A 25,547-nucleotide genomic window follows, 5' to 3' on the forward strand; every position below is an offset into this window, starting at 1 on the left:
TCGTGCATGAGTAAGGAGCCTTAACAGCTCTCTTGGCAAGCTGTTCAGGGATCTGATTAGGCCCTCTCTGCTCACTGCTGCCCCCTACCGGTGGGAGCGGTAGGGTGATGCAGAGCACACGACAAACTGCACGCTCCCCTGCCCTCCGCTGTTGATTGATGGAGGCGCTTACGAGGACGAGCTATCTCTGCGTACTTTGGATGTTTAAGAGAAGTCACACACACACACGACATACTCCAGACACATCTCAGAGAGGCAGGCGTGTATTCAGTGTTCCTCTCTAGTTTGTTCCTTCTGAGAAAACGATAAATGTGATGAGAACTGCTTGGGAACCAAATAGCCCAGTACTCCACCTAGTGTGTTGTGTGTGGCATTGCAACAACACCCAAGGGAAGCAGATAGCATACTACCGACAGGATACAGCATGCATACCTACATTGATCTGAGAAGCTGCCATGGCTGAGCTGAAGTCGTGGATGTTGTGACTGACCACTTTGGTTTCCAAAGCTGTGCTCTGAATATGACAATATATGTGTGGTCATAGTGGTTTAGTCTCTTTCTGTCACTTTTTCTCTCTGTCTCTTAATAGGCTAGGGACAGAGGAGCCCAGCAAGAGATGATTCAAACGACTCTGGGAGAATGTGTGGGGCACTTCAACTTAAGTTTCAGCTCTCGCAGACTTCTTACTTATCCACTGGGTGCCGGGGCAATCTAAGCCATCAAAAGAACACGCTATCGCTCTAATGCTGGGTTTGATTTCAAAATGAAGGCAAGGAAATGGACTGTGAAATATGTGCTAATGGTAACGAGGCTCCACAAGGTTTAGATCTACGCTGCCAATAGCTTCTGACTGGCTTAGACAGAGAGAGAGAGAGAGAGAGAGAGAGGGGGGGGGGGGGGGTTGGTGGTGGTGGTGGGGGGTAGGTTAAGCCAACTCATATAATGTACCAAGTTAATTATGCTTAAGTACAAACACATATAATTTCACACAGTTCCGGAGTCAGAATCAGAGGGATAAGCACAATTTAAGCCTGGTTTGGGTTTGGTCAACATACAATCTGGAATCCAGCAGAGTAACTACTTTCAGGAGTAAAGAAAGAGAGAGCGAGAGAGAGAGAGAGAGAGAGAGAGAGAGAGAGAGATGTTTGTGCGTACATGCAAATGTGCCATGCTCATGTGTGTTTCTGTTTTGCGTGTGAGAGTTCATTAAAGGTCTTAAGTGCAATGAGTGCGGCTCAGAACACAAAATTAAGTCTCTGCTGACATCCACCAGGATGAAAACATACGCTAACAATTAAGAGACTGTGAGACGTGTTATTTGCGGAAAATGCACAATTTTCTGCATAAATTTAAGTGTTTCCCTTCAAGTAAATCTGTCTGTGTAAATATCCATTACAACGCCTCCTCTTTGGGCCACCCTGCAGTAATCAGACTTAGAACAAGACTAACCTTGATGTCCCCAGAACTGGGCCTTGGGCAGAACCCCTGGTACATGGGTCCAACAACACAGTATTTTGAGTCTGCCCAACAACTGTAAACAGCTAAGTAATTTCATTTTGCTCCTGTCATGCGTGAATATTGCCACCAAACTCCTTAATGTTCTCAATGTAGTTAGTTAAGCTGAAGTCAAAATGGTACAACCCCCGGCTTTCACACATTCTTTCATTTTTAATCACTTCAGCAGGGGTTTAGGGAGCTAAATAGCTCAGCAGATTGACTAATATGTTATGGTTCGTCACGTAATGACAGCGTTTAATTAATTTTTGTTAAGACCTGCGGCATGAAAGTCAGTGCCACAGAGGCCACCCTCTCCACAGATTACTGCTGAACTGGGAGCAAAGACAATCTAAATAGAATTACAGTTATGAAATTATTAAACTGAATTATTCCAGTGGATAATATGTGACTACACTTTAAATCTCTCCATGTTTCGTTTTTTTTTTAACAATTTGTAACTGTAAAGTACTTTTTCAGCAACAAAAAGCATTGTATATACTGTAACTTCTTGACATTTACTAAACTTCTACTGTATCTAAATTGACTCTTTCAGATAAAAAGCACCTTGATACTTTTCTGTTGAAAAGCAGGAAATGCACAAATCTGATCAGAAGTTCAGATATAAATTGGCATTTAATTGTTAAGTGAAAGCAAATCAAATATTTACACTCAACAAAGGCAGATACATACTATATCACAAAATATAATAAATTAAATTTATTTACAAAATATATTGCTCTATATGGAATTTGCAAGTATACACCAATATGTGAGCATGTAATTAAGATTGATGTGAAATAGAAATGAAAAGACTCCTCTTTTCATCATTCAATCCAGGTCCACAATCTACTCAAATGTTTCCATATACATCTATGAACCCTGTTCATTTCAATGTATAAAAAAATAACAAAATCTAATAATATATATAGATCTGAAGGCTTAGCATGTATTGAACTTAATTCCACTCAGAGCACCTTACATCATACACACTGTGAAAAAGCTGAAAATCAATCAAATATATCATAAAACAAATCTTGTATTTTATTTTATTAATTGGATACAGAGATAAATCAATATCCCTCTCAAATTAAATTAGAGTTTAGAATGTACTAGACTTTGTTGAGGACCCCTAGGTATTCTGCAATGAATGTCCTGGGTTGTAACTATGCACAAAGTTGAAAAAAGAAACAGAATAAAGTGGTATGGAACACTGGACAGTCCCCTTACAAATTCAAAGTTTCTTCTAGGGTTTCCACGCTAGTCCATTCATTCAGGACACAGCTGAAGACAATGTGTGATTGGATTTCAGTAAGGTGCATCAATCCCACCCAATCTACTACATGCATGCACACACGCACTGACACACACATACTCAAACACTCAGTCACTAACTCTCGCGCACACACACAGTCAATGGTGTCCTCTCAGGCCAGGTGGAAGAGGCCGTAGCCTACAGGTGAGGCGTACAGCCCCAGGTGTGCTGCAGGTAGCAGTGGGCTGCGGGTGTAGGGGTACACTGGTCCATATAGAGAAGGGGCACCGGCCTGAAGACTTACACTGAGAGGGAAGGGTAGGGGGGAAAACCCAGCCGGATGTAACATAGGTTTGGTTCCAACGCCTGCGGCCATTTTGAGTTTCTCTACCTCTGCTTCTTGCAGTCGCTTGGCTTTGGCCCGGCGATTCTGGAACCAGATCTTCACCTGGGTCTCAGATAGGGACAGTGAGGAGGAGAACTCGGCACGCTCTGCGATGGACAGGTACTGCTTCTGCCGGAACTTTCTCTCCAGGGCGAGAAGCTGAGAGGTGGTGAAGGGGGTGCGGGGCTTGCGGTTGGTCTTGTGTTTCCTCAGGGGACAGGGAATGGGGCTGAGCTGACCTGCGGACAGTCCAGAAGAACCAACACATCAACAAAGAGACTGAAAACTTGAAACTGGACTTTCAACAGCTTGTGGTTATTTTAAAATGTAGGATTGGACTGAATAGAATAAATGCATTATGAGAAATCATCATGTCAACTCATTCCGCAGAACTATTTTGCATTCTCCAAACGAAATTATTTCATCCGACAAAAACCTATTTAATATGCCATCTTGGTCTGTTGCACATTTTATGCTGCGTTGAAAACGACGAAACATCTGAACGTTTCTTATAGCTAAAAGTGAGTTATCTAACATGAAAATCTAAACTAATAGATACTTACGGGATGGTGGTGACAGCTTCACCCGTGACATCCAAGACGCACAATCCCCAAATACTCTCTCTGATTTCACTGAAGAGGTCGGACTGTGCGACCCTTCTAGACTGTACGACTCTTTGGAGTTAGACGAATAGTTTCCTTCGGATGGGATTTTTCCACCCTGGTGTCTCACGACTTCTTTCTGCGGCCTTGAGTCTGACATCAGAGCTTCCACGCTGAAAGGCAGAGGTGACACCTGAGCAATGCGCTCGTTCGGCTGCGGTAGTTTAGTTTGTACATCCTCATCAACCGCAAACGCACCTTTCGTATTTAGCGGCGAACCCATGACTCTTAATGTGTATAAACTACTCTTCAAAGACAAACTAAAATGGTCAGATATGTAGAAGTAGATGCATCTCTTAAATTATGTCTGCAGAGAGCGAACACAGCCTTTCAAACTGTAAAACAAGCAAGGATAGAACTTTTGCTTAGTACTGTAACTTTTGGCCAATCACAAGTGTGCCAAAACCTTTGCCTCAGAGAAACGTCTTGATTGGCTAGTGTGATTCTGGACTCATGGGGCGGGGTCCTGAGGTTAAGGAGCCCTGTGGGACCCTATGGTGGGACCGTGCAGCCGTATAAATGCGAGGTCAGGTAAACACCTGCCTAATTTAGCGCTAATTGTGCGAGGAGATGAAAATGTGCTGAAAACCATCTAAACCTCTAAGGTTTTTAAAATATTTTTCATTCAAATGCGCGCTATACCCCAAGTCATAAAATCATAAATAGGTCTAACTGCTTCCATGGGTCTATGATAAATAGTTCATTCAATTGAAAAAGGAAATGTGTTTCATCCAATGAATGACAAGCCTCATCTAAAATTTAACATTTAGACGGAAAGCCTTGTAACAGAAGACATAGGACAGTATGTTCTCTGTCAGTGGAATGCTGATTGTAGAGTCTTTGAGTGTGTTGAAAATTACCTGCCCTTCTGTCTCCTATATGTGCCTGTGCTATTAGGCTGATTGATTGGTCTGGTCTGGCAGTGAGAGACTGGCTTAGGGCATCGATGACACCACTGATGAAAGCACTTCAGGGTGACATCTGAATCTGCTGTTGTGGTTCCTTATTGACACACACACACACACACACACACACACACACACACACACACACACACACACACACACACACACACACACACACACACACACACACACACACACACACGGCAATTCTGGTGCCTGACTCTGCACCTGATTCATGTAGAAACTTGTATGACCTGACACACACACCACTTAAGAGAGAGGACTAATCACAATTGTAATCAATAAGAATTATGGCGGTTTAAAACTTCAGATCTCCCCATAGACTTCTACCCAATACACTCCATTGCGAGAGGCACTTGGAGAAGGATTATGGTTTTAGGCAGGCTTGAAAATGACTGTCATTACATTGTTATTATTAACACCTTGTAATTAGGCCTGTGGAATCCGGCTCTTTTAAGCAGGACTTAACGGTAATGATGGAAAATTGCTACCTTTCTGAGGTGTGTGGCGCCCGCTGTGATTAGACTCTGTCTCAGAGACACAGACAGAGCAGGATTTGTCAGGTGACTGAATGTTTGAAGCTCTCCCGAAACACGCATAGCCTACCTGTCAAGCTGCGATAAGGCGGAAAACGACAGTAGCAGGTTATACGGCATCACCTGTCTCTTGTTCTACACAACTCGCGGCACATCAAAAGCGCTTGAGGGCTGTGCAAATCAGGATCACGCGACATCCGAAATTCAGAGAAGGCTGTACGTGTGTTTGGGCTGGACACATTTTTGTTTAACTGATTGTATTAGGGTCAGTAGCTTAATTTCATCAATATTTCTTTATCACACGGATACACACCGCTTGTCGACACATCAAAGGCTTGTTGCAACATCAAAGTTTCGCTCAGACCCGAGCTCACTTAACTCAAGGTCGAGTACTGGTTAATTGGGAGCCCTCTCTTTCTCTTTCTGTCCTTTAAAAGGCGCACGTTTGCGCACTCGCATGCACGCACACATACACACTCACCACAACACACACAGACAGACATACACACCAGTACTTCATGATCAGGTACCCGGAAAGGCTCGACACTCAGTATGAGAGCAGTGTCAAGAGACCACCTCTCCTCTCCCCTTCCTCTCCTCCCCCCCATCCTCCCCTCTCACTACTGGCCTGCCATCATTAGGCTCTTCACGAATCAAGTGTGTATCACAGCATGGGCTCTCGAAACACATGCATATCAATTAGGTGGCCCTGCCTCTCCCACTTTCCTCCGGAGCAGGTCATGTTTATGATTGCAGTGAGTATTTGTCTGTGTGCATCATTCCGTTGGGGAGCTGTTGGAAAAAGGTGGGGCAAAGTGGAAAAATATTTATAATCAGGTAATGAGCATAATTACATTTTTAATATCCAGAGAGAAGGTAATTATTCAGAAATGCTATTCAGCGGTGACAGAGACAGAGTGAAAGAGAGCGAGAGAGAGACAGAGAAAGAGATGAGTTAGGTGGTGCAGTGAAAACAATCACGCATCCATGATTACTTCAATTCCGAGCAAAGAGGTCAGACACTGAAGCAAGATACACAAACTGCAGTACCGATGCTCTCTTACCCTTAACAATGTGCGCTGCTACGACTCCATGCCACACAACGGTTCAGGACAGTCAAGTCTCAAAGTCAGTGGTTGGTGGTGGGGTGGGGGGGGGGGGGGGGGGTGGGGGACAGGCAGCACAATGACAGAGAGTAGTCACTGTAATTTGCCACAGTGTAATCTGTCTAGTTCCCAGACCTTGAGTGAGTCCCTATTAGTGCTGGCCTCTCCTGTCCACACTGCCCTTGCATCCCACTCAGAGCCTTCCCTCCGAACCCTGCATGAGTGGCAAAGCCAGACACATGCCAAGCACAGCAGGGGTCTGTCTGTGAGGAGCCGGACAATTTCAGACTGAACACACACACACACGCACTCAAAGACACACACCGACGGACAGACCCGTAGATGGACAGCCTCATGGGGAGTAGTCGCTGACAGCCCCAGGTAGCCCCCACCGTCCAGCCAAAGGTCAGCGTGTCAGTGTCCCTGCGTGAGGCGTGAGGACCGGTGGACAGCCAAGCTGCTTTGAGCTCAGGCCCCCTGGTCTTCCGCCTCATTGATTACCCTAGACAGCAATTAGACCTGCTGACTGATGTCGGCTTGCCGGAGAAGAGCACAGAGGGCGGGCGCGTGCTAAAAGTAATCATTCCCCTCTTTTAAAACATCACACCTTATGCACTCATTGTCGAAAACCCCTTCCTAGTAATGAAGTATGGATTGGTGGAAAGGCTGAGAAGACATGGGGCGTGAGACAGGATCAGAGGCTCCTCTCTCCCTTCACATGCTTAACCTCAGTTCCCCTTGAAAGGCAACATTGACACACAGTGGTTTATACCTTTGCCCCGTCAAGACAAAAGGATGCGACTGCAAATGTAGCGACTGCTGAACGAGAGGCCCTGTGTCGGCGACCCGGCGTCCAACATCATGTCCTCGTTGGCAGCCAACTGTTCATGTGACAACCCCCAATCTGAGCTGTCAAGGCTTTAGGAGGGGGGTTTATAGCCTGGCTGAATCCTGTCTGAGACCCCATTGTGTTCTCCCGGAGGCTGGGATCTTGAGTGGTGTCTCGAGTAATCACAAGTTTGGAGACAGGTTTTAAAGGAGCCAGCAAAGCGAAATAACTACACTCTCAACAGACAGACCCAACAGCCTCTCTCACTGCATGGGTTTAAAGACTTAAAGGGACAGTAGATCCCATTTTTCATTTGGAAACTGTCAAAATAAAAGGGGACTAAAGGTTAACATCAAGACAGCCCGTGTTAAAGTATAGCTTTGGAACTCAGGAGTGAAAGAAGTGCAGAGAAGAGTTCTTTCCCAAAGTGCTGGAGAAATTTTACTGGGAAGAACACGTTCTGGGTCATTTGGGGCACACAGTGACATACATGCTTTGGGATGAATTCCCCTGCTATAAAGATTAACTTCCACCACTCCCAAAAGGCAATTTGCTAGATGGACCACAGTGAATAAACACTCTATAGAGGGACTACATTTTTATTTGATTTACAGTACCACTCATCACACTGAACGAAGTACATTGTGTGTGTATCGGACTCCACTGTGCGTGTGTTACTTTGCTTAAAGCCTTGCGTGTGCTTGGTGGGTCTTGGTCCTCTTTTTCCAATCTTCAACTCATGAAGGAATCGACTGTGTTCTTGTTTTGCGAGAATCATTTCCCCAGAGTTTGCCTGGTGGCACGGTTTATCAAACTGAACCCGAGTCCAGAGAGCGAGGCCAGAGACACACCCGCGGCTTCATGTTGTCAACAAAATCAGACACAAATTCCCCACATCGGACGTGAAAACATGAATTCCCAATAAGCATTTTCAAAGCAATTACTGTGTTTGGACAAAGGTAGGGTGTAATGGACTGTGCAGTGCAAAGCCTTTGAGTCATTTGCTTATTTTGATTTGCTGCTTGTCTTAAAACACTGGCTATGAAAACCAGCTAAGATTTTGGGTGGACCAAGAGGGAACAAGCTACAATTTGGATGGTAATTATCTCATGGAAGAGTTGAGTCGGTCGGATGTGCTCGCTCCTGATTGGGTGTGGAGAACCTAGATTTTCTTGCATTTATTGTCTTATGGTTAGCTGATTGATCTCACTGGGATTCTGCCTTAGCTTCACATACTATCATTTATGGCACAAAGGCCATCAATAATGTACTAGACCCAAACAAAACAAATGCCTTGATTGATGAAAGCGTTTAAAGTTCAATTCCCGCCTCACCACACCAAATTGCAGTCGTCTACATGTGTGTAATGTGTGTGTCTCCTTGAAGTTAGAACTTTCCCATTTCCTTGTTGTTAAGACTCTTTAAATCTATAATTGCACATCCTTTGTATACAACTAAAGGGGTATTATAAAATAGGGTTTAGAAGCTTATGATTTCGAATATGCATCACTTCTTTGAACATTGAGCACCCAAAGGACTAGTTTGTTCTGAAAATTTTATTCATGCAGATTAAGGTTCTCACAATCTGACATTTAAAAAAACCTCAGAAGACTACTGTGAAATGGAAGCAAACCATTTAACACTATTTGACTCACCAGGGACAGAACATTAAACTTTCTTTAACTGAATGGTGTGTTGATGAGGAGACACCCTTCCACACAGTGAGTATTGAGTGACACACACAAGAGAAACAGTAAAGTGATACACCCTACGTGCTGGCGATGGTTCAGAGAAGTATCGTCCGTCAGTCAAACAATCGTATTATTTAATATTTGTGTTACAAGTGATTTACCACGACAACAAAAAAAGAATTTGCTAAAAGTGCTCTATGTCTCTCACTAAACACAGTGCTGCTGTATCTCTTTCCCTCACATTCACTCACTCACACACACACCATCTGTAGTGCCTGAGAGATTGGCGCCTTCCGCATGGCTGTGCAGGCTGCAGTTAGGGGAGTGATTATAGTCTGCCTGTTTCCAGGTGACTCACAGGTACACACACACTCCAAACTGCTCTGAAGCACAAGGAGTTTAAGGGGAAAAAACTTGCACCAAAAGCAACTAATTTGTATGCCATGTTTTGGTGTGTTTTAACGACAGAACTGTAATTTTTGACAATTGTTATGCCATTTGAAGCTAAGCTAATTACAAGGTAGGTGAGATGCTCACTATTTAAAAGAGGAAAGGCTTCGTTTTAAATGATTGAGGGCATCTAATCTTACAAATTATAGCATTTAGGATATAAAATATGGTTACAGATGTGAACGCCATTTGAAAAAGATCAAATGGAATACTGTTTATTAGACATTTGACATGGCCGTTCCTATGGTCACAGACAAACACATGCATATGCACAGACACGTCGACTAGACGAAACTGGACAACTAAAAATGACTTGTATTCTCTTCATGACCCTCGTCCAACCAGTTCCAAAAAGTATTTAAGGTGCGCTAGGCTATAAACCCTGTGACTAGAGAGAATCTGTCATTGATTGTGTCCTTCTGAGAAAAAAAGTAATTACTACTCGTTTTTGTTTTGGCTTGTTTCTTCTCTTCCTCTGCATCATTTGGTAATGGACCTGTAATAGAACTCTCCTCTTGTACCTCTGAAGGTCTTCAAGAGGTGGGAGCGCTTCGTTACTGCATGTCTCAACTCACAGGCCCTGGAATGAGTAGGCCATGAAAATAATTACAGACTAATCTAGAGCTGGCATCAAATGCACCCGACATTAGCACCCTGTGGTTAACAGACATGCAAGAGTACAGGATTCGTGTTATCGTTACAGTATCTCTAAAGGTTACACTTAAATATTATTAGGTGAGCTAAATGTTCATGCCATCTTAATTAAATTGGATTCCTCGTGTTTTGGCGTCATCATTAGCATCCCCAAGCTCTTTTCAAGTATTCAGATGCACAGTACTGATGAACAGTAAGATTAGTTGTTAAACCAAGAGTCCAGGATATGGATGGATTGTCATCCCACGGACATGAAGATATGGCAGAGAGTCTGTGATGTCAGCGGAGAAACGGATAGAACCAGCGACAGCGTATTTCTATGACCTTTTAACACGGACAAGCATCTGATTAGCACAGTGTACTCAGCTGTGAAATTAGGGCTATTTAGACCAAGTCAAGAAACACACAAACGCACCAGGAAACACACACACATCCAATGGACAATGTTTCTGGTCAAGTGTCTTGCATTGACAACCACTTGTGCTAATAATTTAGCCTACAAAGTCTGCCATTTTAGATCTACCAGCCATGTTTTCCCTGGTGACTTGCCATTCAGTCTCCAACAAGCCTCTCCTTTCTGTTGACGGCAGTGTTTTCCAGAATACCTCAAACCCTGGTAGTTTAAGAGAAGCCGTGTACAACGCCTTGGGCCCCCACATAAACAGAGCAGAGAGCCTCTTAGAAGCAGGGCAGCCATAGTCTCCCCGTCTCCATCTCTGACCACAGCTCTGATTAAAAGGCACATTTAGCTCCTAATCACCTCCTAAAAAGCCATTAAATCCACAACACTGTAATAGCAATCACAACAAAATTGCTTGTTTATTGGTTTCATAAACCACTAAAAGCTGCAGAGGAGCTCAGACTTCGACAATAAGGAAGTGATAGTTTATCATGTGATGCAGCCTGTTGTGGAGAGTTAAAGGATTTTGCTTTCTTATGCTATCAAGGAACAACCTACACTGAGCCTACACAGAAAGCAGTGAGCTCCATCAATCAAAACATTATAAAAACTGACGACCAATTACCAAAGTAAATTGTGCATGGTTCAACAGCAATTATTTTTAATCTTTACCACATGTTGGCATGTAGTTGTAAATTTGCTAATAAACAGCTTAGATAAGGAAGCATAAGCCACAAGGAACATACTAACTTGTGTATGTGTGAAGTATTAACGTGTATGTGTGTTGCATCCATATATGTGTGTGTGCATGTTTGATGTGACATCCCAGGAGAGTTAGATCCTTCCCAGCCCTCCCGGCACCAGGGGCAGCAGGCCAAGCCGCCTCATGGCCAGGTCACGGCCAACAGTAAGAACACTTTAAACTGTTTTCTTGCTCCCCACTCAGCAAACTAAAATGTTGGCTGACGGGGCTCTCAGAGGGGAAGAAAGGCTGGAGCCAGAGGGAGGATGTCTCAAGGCTGGAGCCAGAGGGAGATGTCTCAAGAGAAACAGGGGGCGAGAGACAGTGGTCGACACAAACATGCCTGGCCGATAACTTGAATAACAGTTTTGAAGTGCAGCTCACGTACAGAGGTGATGTCAACCTGGGTGAGGAGGCTCCTCGGAACATTTGGTCATTGTTACTTTTGGTTCAATTAAAACGCACGTGCATGCTGTTCACGGTTTTCTGTCTAATCCAAATGTATGCATCTGTTTGATAGTGTTTGTGTTTTGAAACCGTGATGATAACGTTTTAAAATACAAAACTGCCGTAGTCTTACTGCCCTCAGGGGAGTTCTGGTGGTCCCCTTTTGTCTACTACTGGTGAGGAAATAGCACCCTCTGGTGGACAAAGGATACAGAATAAGGGCCCAGAGGCCATGACATGGTGTTTTAATTAACATTCAGTATTTTCATTAGGAAAAGGAACGTAACTTTGTAAGCACTGACTATCCTTCCAAACAGACATTGTTCAGAAGATATGCAAACTACATACAATATGTTAACAATCAAGTACGAATACAAAAGAATCCTTTGGAAACACCACCATTGACGAAAAGAGTAACTGAAGACCAAGTCAAATCGCAGATATAAAATGAGGCCATTGCAACACTTGAACTGGCCTTGCTGGTGACTGACTAGATCTGACTATCTCAGTGTCCCTCCAGTCTGCAGTATCTGTTCTGCGTGAGAGGCACCAGTCTCTCTCTGATGCCCTGGTTCTCCTGAAGCATGCGGGAGATGGTTCTCAGCACAGACAGTCTGGCCCTGGACTGCTGTGGAGCCTGGGGCAGAAGGCAGAACAGAGAGGGGTAGGCCTAATGTGCACATTCACATGTTATTCATTTAGCAGGCACACACCTTTATCCAGTGCTACATACAATAGTGCACAGCAGAATATCAAAGATAAGATGCGCAGTAGTTAACCGTAGTTCTACAGTATTTCGGTAGACAAAACGATGTATGCTAGTAGCCACATCAGTAACTACATTTCAGCTACCAAGCTCGGTTAACAAAGAAGACTACAGTGCAACAATAACATATCGATTAGAGATGCTAGCTAATTTAACGTGTGCATGTTAAATAAATAACACAAACACTACAATTCTATATACGAGGAGGGAGTATGGAGAGGGTATTTGGACTATTACGTATTAGGGAGCTAATAAGATCTCTATCGATCCCCCTCTGGTAGTAAACATGACTTACTGCTTCACATGTTGACATGGCTTCGTTCCTCTGTGAGAAAGTGAAGACATCTTCGTTCACTGTGTGAGGACTACCACCTGAAGAGAAGGAACATCCAAAGCCGATTTGACATGGTCACTCCACGGAAGAGCATTGAGTGAGGCCTAACATCTTCTAGCATCAACTAGGCCTAACTATCTCTTGAAATATGTTAAAGGCTGAAGTGCCGTAGTCTTGCTGCAAGCGTGAAACATTTCTAGACTCGCTTCTCCTCAGCGGGAGTTTTAGATTACCTGACATTCTGGAATTTGACAGGTTTAGTCTTTGAGATGAATGAATGCGCCGGTGATTTATTTGTTTGACCTCTAGAATAGGGGAATTATTGGGCTTCGATATGTCGGCCTCTTTCACTTTCTTCTTCATTGTGATCACAGGCTTGGTGTGTTTGGTCAGTTTAACCTTTTTAGTTGAAAGATCTAGACGCCCTTGCTTTCTCTGTTCACTGGGCAACTCGATTAAATACTCATCTGTTTGTTGTCTACCACTCTTTTGAGTAGAGCTACAAGACCGAGTGGCAAACCTAGGCACATACACAGCTCTGAATTTAGCGCCTGGCATCTTGTTCTGGTTGTAAAGTGTTGTTTGCTAAATCAGATGGTTGCCTTCGGTGTCACTGTCTCTCTAACTAAGCCCACAGAATAGTAAGCTTGTTGCTCGACCGTTTATCTGGCTAACTAACTTCTATGTGATCTGATCTCTTCTCGCGGCTGCGAGGTCCTAGCGGGAGAAATACCCATTTTGGTTTACGTTATGAATTTGAAAAACGTGTTAGAACGAAGAAGTGAACACCTCACAACAGTTAAGTGGCGTCTGTGTCGTGTCCAAAATAAACTACCTGTAGTTCAATTGGGAACGGAGTTGTAGTACAGACAGTAGAGCTATATGCTTGATAGCAAAGTCCACGCCAGCAGGTGGCGATGTGGAACAGGCAGTGTTTATAAAACCTGCTCACAGGCATTCAGCCTAAAACAAAGTAGCTTAAGCCTAGAGCTGTGATATATTTTCCAAATGAATAATGTAGCTTTTGTGTTGAACAGACAACATGTGTCATTATGTGTCATATTATGTGCAGTAGGGCCTGTGAGGCCTTTTGTGGGCCTGTGAGGCCAACATATTGTACTAGGCCTACTGATTGAGGTGAAATGACAAAATATCTTGAACTTGTGAAATCTTATGTAATTGTACTCAGTACTATGAAGCAGCTTATGAAATGGGGTTTAACCAGTAAGCCTAGCGAGGGTAAACAGTGGAGTGTTATGGGCACCATGGTAGACTGTACCCACTCCATAACTGTGGAGAACGCAAAGTTATATTTGCAGCAGATTAGGGTACACTTGCCATTACAGAATTTGATTGTGCTTGATAAAACTGTTGATATTAGAGGGCAAGAGGTCTGCACCAGAATCGGTTCAATATCTCTCCACTCATTAAAAACATCCACCCCTGAAACAGACTGGCACTATAAATACCTCTGACCTGATTCAGCTCATCCAGCCAGATGTGCGTGAAGAGATCTCAGATAAACAAATCGCAGATACACACAGCATAAATTACTGCTACACACTTCCTATACACATCTACAGCTTCTTTATATTGTAACACACTCTGGTTCCCTTTACTGCCAGATTTATATCCTTCACATAGAACACATTACTTCTCCTCCTCCACATCCGAGTGAGGGACTAACACTGATTGTCAATGTGTTAGTGCATGAGTGCAACAGAAAGAGTGCAACAAAAAGGAGGAAAAAGGGTAAGTAAAAATGAGAAGCCTTTGGTTGTACCCTGTACAAATAACCTACACTTGTGTCTTCCTCACAGTCGTTTTATTCTTTCAACATCTCACATTACAAATACTTCAAATGTATGCATACAGTTATAAATAGTTGGCTGCAAATGATTATATGACATTAGATCTTTGTTTTACTTCAGTACTACAAACCAACTATAAAAACTGACTGTCTGTATTACATAGCATAACTTAATCAGGAGGAAAATATAAAAATGGAAACTTATAAATGTGAAATGACATAATAAAAATCAAGATGATATCTCAAGTAAAAAAAAGTTATATCAATAAATACAACCTTCCCAGCATACAATTAAAAACTATTGAAATTTTGCAATCAAGTAATACTAAACAGACATTTCAATATTATTTTCATCTGAAAAGGTGAAGCACAATACAGCAATTAGAAAAACTAGACACATCAACAAGTTTAACACATCACCCAAAAAATAGAACAAAAATCTGATCAAATGATAGTTATACATTTCAATTGAAAATATAGCAAATGCTAAATACATTATAGACCTAGTATTTACAATGTTTTCAATCACAGTAGCATGGTAGTAGCAAAATAAGTGAATAAGCACAAAACTAATGTTTAAAAATAAATTTAGGTATACATTAGTAGAAAGTATTTTTCTTCGCAGACACCAGTATGTACTATAGGAAACTGTGAACAGAAATTATGGTTTGCATGGTTTCTATTGTTTACATGATCTACATTGCAGAGACTGTTTCAGGAAAGAATAAGTATTGCACATAATGGCTCGAAGTTAACTTGCAACATTAATCACATTCAAGTCTATGTCCCAAAGCATGCCACATCACAAGGGGGGGGCAAGTGGTCAAGTATCCTCAACAAGGGTCCTATAGAGTGTCCTCTACATGACAAAACTCAACCAAGTGTTCTCAATCGTGTGGCCTGCATGTACAGTATGTCTGTGTGAGGAAGGCAGACAGTGTCATGTAGAGATAGGCGAGCCAAAAGAGAGAAGGAAAAGAAACAACTTAAAGAGGGTGAGAAATAAGAGATCTAGTGCGTTACATTACATTAGGTCCTGCGTTAACACTAGGCCACGGTGTTTTGAATTACATCATGCGTGACAAGAACATGTGGAGCCTATAGTGGCTCCAGGGAGAATCTAAATATTTCAACACCTGTCATTCATTCGGGCAATACAAGGGAGAGGATGAACATTGACCAAAGCCAAAACGTTTACCCTATGTTATCGTTACCGACTACTATCTAGAAGCTGAATATCTGAATATATGTTCAAGACTATCAAAATGAGTTTAGAAAGGTCTCGTCATGCCTTAAGATCCTGTACTTGTCTAATAGGACAGAAGAAAGTCTGTATATGATCGGTTAATGTTAACCTTTTTTCTTTTTTTTTTATCTACAGAATCACACCAATGCACCAACAATAAGATTTACCAGCACTTAAATATATAAAAAGCTAAATTGAAAATTATATTAATATCATTCATTTTTTTCTTTTAAATTAAGTTTACCATAAATGCAGATCTCTTAGTAACAAAGGTACAAAATTATTTTTCACCAAGTGAAAAAAATGAGGTATTGCAAAAGGAGTCTCCCATCTTGTGAAAAATGTGCCTAAAATGACTATTGAAAAAAATATTTAGAAAAGTAGTGCATAATAAATGTATATATGTTCATGACAAAATAATCAGCTATAAAACACTGTACAAAAATCAGCAGGCCATGTATAAAATAATATCTTTATCTCTGTGACAGCAAATTCTTCAGAGTCTCCTGCTGCTACCACATCCCACCACAACCTCTATGATAGAAGCTCCAGTCATGGTGGAGAGTACAGTGGAGCACCATGAAGACAGCTCTGGGAGACTGGACCGTGCATTCCCCTTAGGTTGTACTACATTAGCATGTTAGCTTCCAGTGCTAATATCCCTGACAATATAAAGTGAGCAAATACTACTGCCAATACCTGAGCCCAGAGGGCTATGTCTTACTCAGCGGAAACCTTGGTCTACATTTCTTTTTTTCCCCCCTTCTTCGGCTTCTCCACATCTCTTTAACTGAAGCCACTCTACCCTTCCTATTCTGCTTGCCAGTGGAGACATGGATGACCCCCAGACATCCCTCAGATCAAGATTTCCTTCTGATCATTTTATTCTTTTTTAGGCCCATCTTTGGTTTTACCCCATTCTGGTTACAAAGTGTTACATTTTCAACCAAGGCCTAAAAACGCATGCCAGCAATCTAAAAAACGGCATGCCTGACTGAGGGGAGGAGATTTGTGTGTTGTGAAGTAGCCTGATGCTGTATTCTGAACGGCTTGAAGAAGGAAATCATCCACTGCCATAGTGTTTCTACCTGTTAAACCCAACCAGTTGCACTCAACCTTTGGTTAACAATATAGTTGTTCTCGAATCCTGCATGCGAAAAGTAACAAAATAAGTGCACCCTTCTTAAACACAACTTTTATAGCCACATACCATTTCAGGTGCGACACGAATCTCACTCAAATTTCATTATGTTACTCTTGACAACAAATGTAAGCAGCTTCACCAGCTAATGCGAGAAAAGAAAGTACAGTCAAGTCAGAAAACATCTATTTTCCAAATCTAATGCATCCAAGTACTCATGCACACCTTAACTTAAATTCAAAACATAAATGGGATTCACTTTTTTTTCTTAGCATTTACTTATCTTAGAAGGCCCAATTTAAAACATGAAAATAAAAATTAAATTAAGATTTTAAGTTATTTTTCTCCAACTAAAAGTAACGAGCAAAAAGAAAAGTGCATTTATTTTCTAGACCCACCCGACCCCTAACCCTACCTCATTCTGTCCACTTCCCTCCCACCCTAGCATCCCACCCCCCTCTCCCTCTCCCTCCCACCTCCCCTATCCCCCCCTTCCTTCTCCTCGTCATCCTCAGTTCCAGCGGAAGGAGATGTGCCGGGGCCTGTCCCCTCCCTCCTTCACCAGGGGCTTGTGGAACTCACGCCCGGCGCGGGAGTGGATGGCGGCCCAGCAGTACTCACAGTAGTACTGCAGACAGGTGACATTGGCGCAGAAGAACGGGGCAAACTTGCCCCCGCAGCGCGTCCCCTGGCACTCGTCACACAGCTGGTCATCCAGAACGTATGGCTTCACTTCCACCTGGACAAGGTGGCGGGAGGGAGGGAGAGAAAGGGAGGGGGTGAGAGTCAAGAGAGATAGGGAGGGCTGGGGTTAAACAGCCAACTCTAGACACGTTCTCAAACAAGATGACATCAGATGTAACAACGTAATCTGGATAGGTGGAGAGTCTGTACCCTGGAGAGCTATCCCTCCTGTGGGATTTGACTCCAGTTAGAAATAACCCAACTGATCATATTAAACAGCCAATTATTAGAATCAGGTGTGCTAGATTTGGGTTGTCGAAAAAATAAAAATAATACTTCTGGATGGTAGCTCTCTAGGAACGGAAGCTGTCCAGGACCAGGGTTGGAATCTCACTCGGAAGAACAAGCCAGTGGGCGTTTTTGTTTTTGTGAATTTATTTGGTATCCAGCTGATTTCCCCCGTAGCTGGGTGAGAGCAGGCGAAGACAACAACCGGACTCACCCGTTTGTCAATCTCCCCGTGCTGCAGCTGAACGAATCGGGCGCTGATGGCCGCGATGTAGCTCTGCTGATTGGAGAACGCCACTCTCCCCGCCCCTTTTGGATATTTGAGTTCCGGGTCGGTGTCGATCCCGGCGTAGCACACGCCCCCGTACAGACGGTCCATGATCATCGCCAGCTCCACTGGAACAGACAGTTACACATGTCTGACCTGGTTCCACAAACAGTACTAGATCCCTCTTTTAAGTCCCTCAATATTTTCCAGCTTTCATTCCCTTGCCCCCATGTCCCTCAAGACGCAATCCAGTACCTGCACGTAGAGGGCGTGGCACGCCCCCTACAAAGATGGTCTTCCTGGGGTCCAGGGGCTGAGAGCCGTCCATCACAAAGTCGCTGTCGTTCAGGTTCCAGGGCCGGATCTGGACCTGGAGGACGGCCACAGTGTAGGAAACGTGTTGAGACCTTACATCTCTCTGAACTTACATCCCTCTCACCTCGCTCTCGTTTACTCCCCCCCCCCCCCCCCCACTCCACCACCCCCAAACTACCCATTTAACTTCTTAACGTCTAACGTCTTAACTTCTGACCCTGAAGATTAAGATCGCCCCTCACACAGGTTTATAAACTCCCTGGAGCTCGATTATAATCAGTTGATTTAGCATCCGCTACATGACTATAACGTGAACTTACAAAACACATGCAGGACACACACACAGAACTCACAGGTTTGTCCTTGATGGTGGGGCTGGACACACAGAGGTAAAGCTTGCCATCCTCCTCAATACAGGCATCTATCAGAGCCTGGACTGAGCTCTCGTCTTGGAACAGTAAGAACGCATAACCTGGCCAGGAGAGAGGGGCGCTCACATCCCATCCTCTTACTGTACACACACGCCCATCCACTGGGTCACAAGTCTCCACTCAGCTGTGGCGTTCTATCATGTTAACTGGGATCAAATGGTGTCGTCGTAGAATAAAAGACTCACCTTTAGGTGGGAAATAGGACTTGCTCTCCGCCTTGTGGGGCCAGTCGACAAACAGGTGTCCGAACCGACGGAAACTGGCCGTGATCTCGTCCTCGTCGATGTCCGGGGGCAGCCCGCCCACGAACACCTTGCGTGAGTAGCGTTCCACGCGCTCCCCATTCAAGTGGGGGAAACAGTGGGCGGAGCCAAGGCCGGGCAGACCCTGGTCACCTGAGTCCTCCTCTCCGAAGGAGCGTTCATCCTCCATGGGGAAGAGGGAGGAGTGGCCTGTCGAAACGCAGATGGACAACCAATCAGATGATCTCGAGTCTCCCGAACCCTTTATTAGAATCATCTAACCCTGTAGCCCAGGTGCTCGTTTCCATTCTGAATCTACCCATCACTAAAAAGGTGGTTGGGCAGTCTCCATAATGTGGACAGAAGCAATAACGCTACATGGATAAACGAGAGGCGACAGGGATTTCATGTGGATGATGACTGCATCAACTGTGATTTAGTATGACATCAATCACAAGATAATTGTTATTTGAATGTCACTCTTCATGGCAAGCGACCCTGGCGCAAAACACACTTGGCCCAGCAGCAAACAGGCCCCACACAAAGAGCACCTCTTAGTGGTGAACAGAGGAAGCAGCAGCCCGAAGCAGTCAGCATTTTGGGAAGAGAACTGAGGCCAAACCGTAAAGTCAGAATGAAAGCGTCTTGGCTTTGCAAATTTGCAAATGTAGTTAGGCAAAGTGAAAACAAGATAAAAACATATTGACAATAGATTTACCTCGTCGTCTGCCATAGCTCCTAGCTGCATGTAAAACAAGACAGAACACTATGCATCACACTTCAGTACAGGGCTTTGTCACGATACACCCCCCCACTCACATCTAAAAACATAATCTTGTCACTTGTTAAGGACAACATACCATTCATAGGTAGGGACCCGTCTCCGCCCTGGTGTGAGAAACCATAGCGACCTGTATGGGGGGTGGAGACAGGAATTCAGTTTCACACAGGAGCCAGGATCCTCCCATGAAGCTCAATGTCTGTTCCAACTACAAGTCCCACAATTACTCTGAACCAGTGCCAGTTAATTACACGTGATCAAATAATGTGAATACGGAAATAAGTTTAAAAACAAACAAGTGTTATCCATAAGCATCAAGAGAGTTCTTAATCATTTGGAAATGAATGATACAAATGTACAGAGATGAGAATTTCGATAGTGTGAATAAACTGGTCCAAACAGATTTTTACAGATTAAAGAGCGTACTTCAAAAGACAGGATGTGACAAAACTTAACCAAAATGTTTTATTCATGACAATGAGTGGAGGAGAAAGATCAAAGTGCCAGCACAGCAGGAATATAGCAGGTGTGTGTGTGTGTGCATATGTTATAGAAGGCTTCCTGACTGAAACACTCATAACCTGCCGTATTAAGCCAATCAAAATCAAGCTGCTACCTACCTTAATAATCCAGGCAACAACAAGAAATTCTTACATTCGTGTAGACGCGAGTGAGAAACCAACCTTTCAAAGAATCCTGCTCAGCCCTCATAATATCAATCAGAGAGTTCTCCAGAGAATGCATGCTGAAACCATCAAAAGATCGGGTTCTCTCCTGCTGAGAAAAGGCAGAAAGACAATTAGCCTTTGGTGTTCCAACCGAGGACACCGCCTGATACAAAACAGCCACAGGTGCTGGGCGATCCTCTTGACAGGTCGCCGTGACGGCAACGCAACAATCAAACGGCTCAAGATCATGTGTTGGTGTTCCTCCACCACCATATGGCAAACCTTCACAGGGGCTCATCGCTGTTATTTGACCAAAAACTAAACCCTCTTAATTTATTGTTATACATCTGGAGCAAATATATCCACATGAGTCATGTAATTGCTTTGGCTTTTAAATTTCATACGAGCAGACAGACAAGTGTAAAGCAACCAGAACTGCCCTCGAGCGCTCTGCTGAAACTCAAGATCTTCTGATCAGGTGTGGACAAGATGGCTGCCATCCCAAACAGACACACGAGGATAAGATGCAGCAACTGCATTGCTTCCACCCAACAAAGCCTCTCAGATCTGCACGCAATCGCAGGGATAAACGTATATAGGGCCGGGAACTGGGCCAGGCTTACTGTTTAAAAGCATAAAAAACGTGTCCATCCCTCAAGCCTTCATTTAGCATACACTCGTCCTCACTGAATGAATTTTTCATTGGCTAGTCCTTCAGTGGAGCTTGTGAAAACAAAATGTCCGCCTAAATCCAAATCATCTTTCACTGAACTTATGAGAGAGGAGGTGAGAAGAGGAAGAAAATATGTCTTGTTGGGCATCTGACCAAGGCAAGAGAGCCTGGGGAGGTTATGACACAACACTGCAACCTCCCAGGCACGCAGCTCCACCCAAACAAGGACGGCAGAAAGGCCGTGCCATAATCAGATTAGACCATGTTCTTACTAGGTCAAATGATCTCAAAGAAAGGCATTACCTGGACACACGCATACTCTATGCACGTACACACACAATATTCACCAATCCTATCAGGTGCTCTACACAATTGCCCGTTTCCTGTTGACATTGAGCATTGTTGTACATTAGCATGTACCATCTCGGGAGACAGAGAATAATATACTTTAGTATGGCATTTGAATTTGCAAAGCAGTGATAATTTCACCAAACAGTTATTTTAAACCGACTGCATGACAAGACTAGCATGACTCAGCACTAGTTTGCGCAAAGCTTATTAGGTTATAAGATAGGGGAACTACCCCACATGTCCTCCATTTTGTTTGCACTGCAAGCTTCCGCCTTCTCCTAAGCCCCCAGGTTTAATGTACTGCATCAGTGAACATATCCAGGCCTCACCTGGAAAGGGAAGACGCCGTCACTGCGGCCCATGCCATCTTCCATCCAGCCCTTGTGGTTGAAGCCAGAGCTGTTACGTGGGTATTTCTGGGAGGGCACCTGGGTAAAAGACATCTTGTAAGAGTCGTGGGCACTACGCTAATGCAATAGTGTCCGAATCGCATTTACTCAGACAGGAGAGTCTGCAATGCTATAGTCAAATACAATATGTAATCTATGCTATGTCTTGCTAAGGTAATGTGCCAGAAAATGAAATCTGTGGCTAACTGGGCTAACTGATAAGTCCTCGCTCCTCAGTGTGGAGAACAATCAATTTACGAAAAGGAAGATCCTGGAATAACAAGATAACTAGTTGAAGCACACAAAAGACATGCTGCAACTTAAGTTTATTGCACAATAGCTGTGCTATTTGGGCTTAGGGGGTCTGCTGTCCATGTTCCAATTGGGTAGGAATTATGACGCTCGTACCTGGTTGTTGGGGAAGGATTTCTTCAAAGGAGAGATGGAGTTTAGGGCTGTCACACCTCCATTGAGCCCCCTGCGGTACTCCCGAACCCCCTGGGAGCCTCCCCAGCCTCCATAGCCCCCGCCAGGGCTCCAGGAGGTAGAGGTGGGGGTGGAGGGGCTCTGGTAGCTCCCCCAGGGGGAAGGGGGCTTGCTCTGGGCAGGGGTGAGGTGGGGCAGCTGGGTGAACGCTCCAGAGCGGTGGGGGTGAGGGGGGAAGGAGGGCTGGGCGGGGTGGGGGCTGGCCGGGGAGCGGCGGTGTTGCTGGGGCACCCCCTGGCTGTGGGGGTGATAGTGGTGGGGGTGGGGCGGGGGGGGAGGAGGGTGGTGCTGGGAGACCGGCCCGATCTGGGGCGAGAAGCTGCCTCCGCCACCAAACCCGGGCCCAGCGTGGTGGGAGAAGTTCTGGAACAGCAGTGGAGGTCCGTTGGCGTTGGAGCCGGCCGCGCTGAAGAACCCTCCCACATCCTCGCCCACCACGGGGGATGGGTTGGACGGGACGGCGGGGGACCAGTTGTTGAAGCTGGTCAGTGAGGAGGACGAGGAGGTGGACTGGGCACAGCTGGTTCCTATGCCCAGGGTGTCCTGGTAGTCGAAGCCCCCCAGCACGGGTGACTCCATCCTTAGCTTCTCCTTCCCACCACTGCTCTCCAGGGAGCCCTTCTCCAGAGAGCCTTCTTCGGGCAGAGCTCCATCCAGCTCCCCTAGGCCTCCTCCGGTCTCTTGCTGGCCCGGGGAGAGGGCCTGAGGCTGAGCCTGTGACTTGTCTTGCATGTCCTGGAGGTCCAGGGCTTTGGACTTGTCTGACTCAAGAATCTCATCTTGCATGTTAGTGTGCTGGGCTACGGCCGGGAACAGCCAGGCGCTGCCCCCATTAGTGGAGCCGTTGTTGACGAAGGCTGGTGGGCTGGGGGGGTTGGAGGGGTGGTGGTGGGGCTGGGGCTGGAGGTGGGGGGGGATCCTTACTGGGAAAGCAGATTTATTACCACTGCTGTTCTTGACCAGGACTCCGAACCCGTAGTCCCCCATTTATAAAACCCAGTAAATCCTTGCTTGGCTTTTTGTCTTTCTAGGTTGTGTCTTCTTTTTCCTGTGGGGGGGAAGAGAGCGAGAGAGACAGACAGCACAGAAGAAGAGGGCATTAATGCAAAAGGCTGTTACACCACAATTTGATCTGGCCTCAAAAACACAAGCCAGGCCAACTGCAATGACTTTGCTGTGGCTGCACCCTGGATGCTTGGTCTTGTGATGTAATCAATGAGATTAAATCATTGACTCGCTGAGCCACGGCAGGCCTAGATGAGATATTACACTAGCATAGCAGCAGCCACCACGGAAAACACCCAACCTAACCTGCGTAGGCTAACTGCGAAAGCAGCAAATAGCTCAGGCTACAGTGTAGCTGACGTCTCCAAAGGTCGTTATGTGGCTAACAGCAAGCTAACAGCTGCTCCGCTACCCTACATGTGCCCCGTAAATCATATGATTGCAATGATCCATTTCAGCGTCGGTCACTGCATCTCAATAGGCCTATAAGTGTATGCTCGAATGCTATAGTTGGGTAAAGCACAAGCACATACCGAATATCTTCCTTTTTCTGCAATGACCTCCTCCGACGCTACCATTTAAATAGAGGAAAATTCTGATGACGTCTCTTGTCTGTTCTGAATGTAGGGTAGTTCCCCTTATACAAGCTGCTTGGCTAGCATACTAGCTTACAGCACATACATAGTAGCAGATTTGCAAACCATCGACAGACAATTTGACGCAGATTGGCAACAGTGAATCAGAAATGAAACAATGTACCCGAAAATCAAGAGCGGTATACCAGCAGAATTTGCACGGATAGCAGTAGCCGCAAATGGTGTATGGCTCTTTAAACGACCTCGTCGGTTTCGTGTCCTGTATGTTCAATGTCATACAGCCTTCCACTCGTTGTCATCATCGTTTTTTAGATTTCAAAGTACGAACGTAACCTTAGTGCTACTAAAGGTTTAACATAAAATATAAGTAATTGAGAATGTTTCGTTCATATACCTCTAGTTTGGTGACATGACCTTATCGTTTCTTGATGTAGCCATATTTCAGCTTTTTTCCTTTTTCTGCATTTCCCAGGGAGCCGGTGTAAATGGTCTCTTCTCTTCGATGACAGCTGGGCCAGTCGGGAAACACTTCCGTCTCATAGCCCCGCCCCGTCCATCAACCACCATCCACAAAGTGCAAGGGTTTCCCTTTCCAGTCCCGCCCACTTTTACAGATGACTCGCATTTAATTGGATACTTCTGAGCAGACCACACCTATCTCACTCCTTTTCAATGAATGACACATGCGTTCCAGACGTTCTCCTCCCAAATAAGGATGTTTAGAAATTCATGGGAGGAGTCTTGAAATATTGACATATTAAGACAGTTATCTCCCAAAGCAGTTTTCTTGAAAACATCTCGAATTATGAAATTACATATATTTTCCTGCTCTCCTCACCCTACAACACATTGATTTTCTAATAACTATGATGTGGCAAATCAAAAGCCGCCTTGGTCATGTACCTTGTACTGAGTCACAGTGATGGTAAACAGTGAACAGGTGTTGGTGACATGTTTTTTTGCTGCAGAGTTGACCTTGTTCTGAAAATGAAGAGAAAGAAAGAACACAGAGAAACAATCGAGAGCCGGAGAAGGAGAGAGAGAAAGAGAGTGAGAGAGAGAGAGCGAGAGAGAGAGAGAGAGAAATAGAGAGAGAGAGAGAGAGAGAGAGAGAGTGAGAAATTGAGACAACTACTGCAAGCGCCAAGGCTGTTAAAGCTGTAGAGGGAGGACACAGAAACAGGGAAGGCGGGGGTGGTGAGGGGGGAGTTGAGGGGTGGTGGAGGGGACTTGGAGAAAGTCAGATTGTTATGGCATACAGCTCGAAGCTGAGCACACAGCATAGCAACTGCATAGCAATCTCATTAAAATAAGCTGCCGCTATTTTCAGCTCGTAATCGAGCTTGAAAGCTTGATTAATCTCGCCTTATCATATCTGAACGTCTCTCTCTCTCTCTCTCTCTCTCTCTCTCTTTCTCTCTCTCTCTCTCTCTCTCTCTCTCTCTCTCTCTCTCTCCGTATCTCTCTCTCTCCCCTCCAACACACACACTTTCTGT

General features: G+C 44.6%; 2 protein-coding genes and 1 long non-coding RNA gene across 6 annotated transcripts; all 3 read right to left on the bottom strand.

Annotated features, from left to right (window-relative positions):
- Positions 1-2,132: 2,132 nt before the first annotated feature.
- Positions 2,133-4,027, bottom strand: LOC136954295 (homeobox protein MSX-2-like). Its single transcript, XM_067247892.1, has 2 exons — positions 3,698-4,027; positions 2,133-3,373 (listed from the first exon to the last, which is right to left on the bottom strand). Exons 1-2 carry the CDS (start codon positions 4,017-4,019, stop codon positions 2,922-2,924), a joined length of 774 nt encoding a protein of 257 aa, XP_067103993.1. The 5' UTR covers positions 4,020-4,027; the 3' UTR covers positions 2,133-2,921.
- Positions 4,028-11,951: 7,924 nt separating this feature from the next.
- Positions 11,952-13,129, bottom strand: LOC136954754 (uncharacterized). Its single transcript, XR_010878130.1, has 3 exons — positions 12,911-13,129; positions 12,639-12,715; positions 11,952-12,214 (listed from the first exon to the last, which is right to left on the bottom strand). It is a non-coding gene; the product is annotated as an uncharacterized lncRNA (long non-coding RNA).
- Positions 13,130-17,356: 4,227 nt separating this feature from the next.
- Positions 17,357-24,572, bottom strand: LOC136954619 (cytoplasmic polyadenylation element-binding protein 4-like). 4 transcript variants are annotated; one of them, XM_067248251.1, is made up of 11 exons: positions 24,446-24,569; positions 22,373-23,498; positions 21,905-22,003; positions 20,567-20,657; positions 19,963-20,013; positions 19,821-19,844; positions 19,046-19,312; positions 18,783-18,901; positions 18,370-18,484; positions 18,061-18,242; positions 17,357-17,613 (listed from the first exon to the last, which is right to left on the bottom strand). In XM_067248251.1, the coding sequence occupies exons 2-11, from the start codon at positions 23,435-23,437 to the stop codon at positions 17,386-17,388; spliced, it is 2,241 nt and encodes a 746-aa protein (XP_067104352.1). In that variant the 5' UTR covers positions 23,438-23,498; positions 24,446-24,569; the 3' UTR covers positions 17,357-17,385. The 4 variants fall into 4 exon arrangements, with proteins under 4 accessions (XP_067104352.1, XP_067104349.1, XP_067104351.1 ...); XM_067248248.1 differs by having other exon boundaries at positions 20,567-20,660; XM_067248250.1 differs by lacking the exon at positions 24,446-24,569 and adding an exon at positions 23,989-24,059 and having other exon boundaries at positions 20,567-20,660.
- Positions 24,573-25,547: the final 975 nt, after the last annotated feature.

Source organism: Osmerus mordax, chromosome 12, assembly GCF_038355195.1.
Source record: "Osmerus mordax isolate fOsmMor3 chromosome 12, fOsmMor3.pri, whole genome shotgun sequence".
Taxonomy (NCBI): domain Eukaryota; kingdom Metazoa; phylum Chordata; class Actinopteri; order Osmeriformes; family Osmeridae; genus Osmerus; species Osmerus mordax.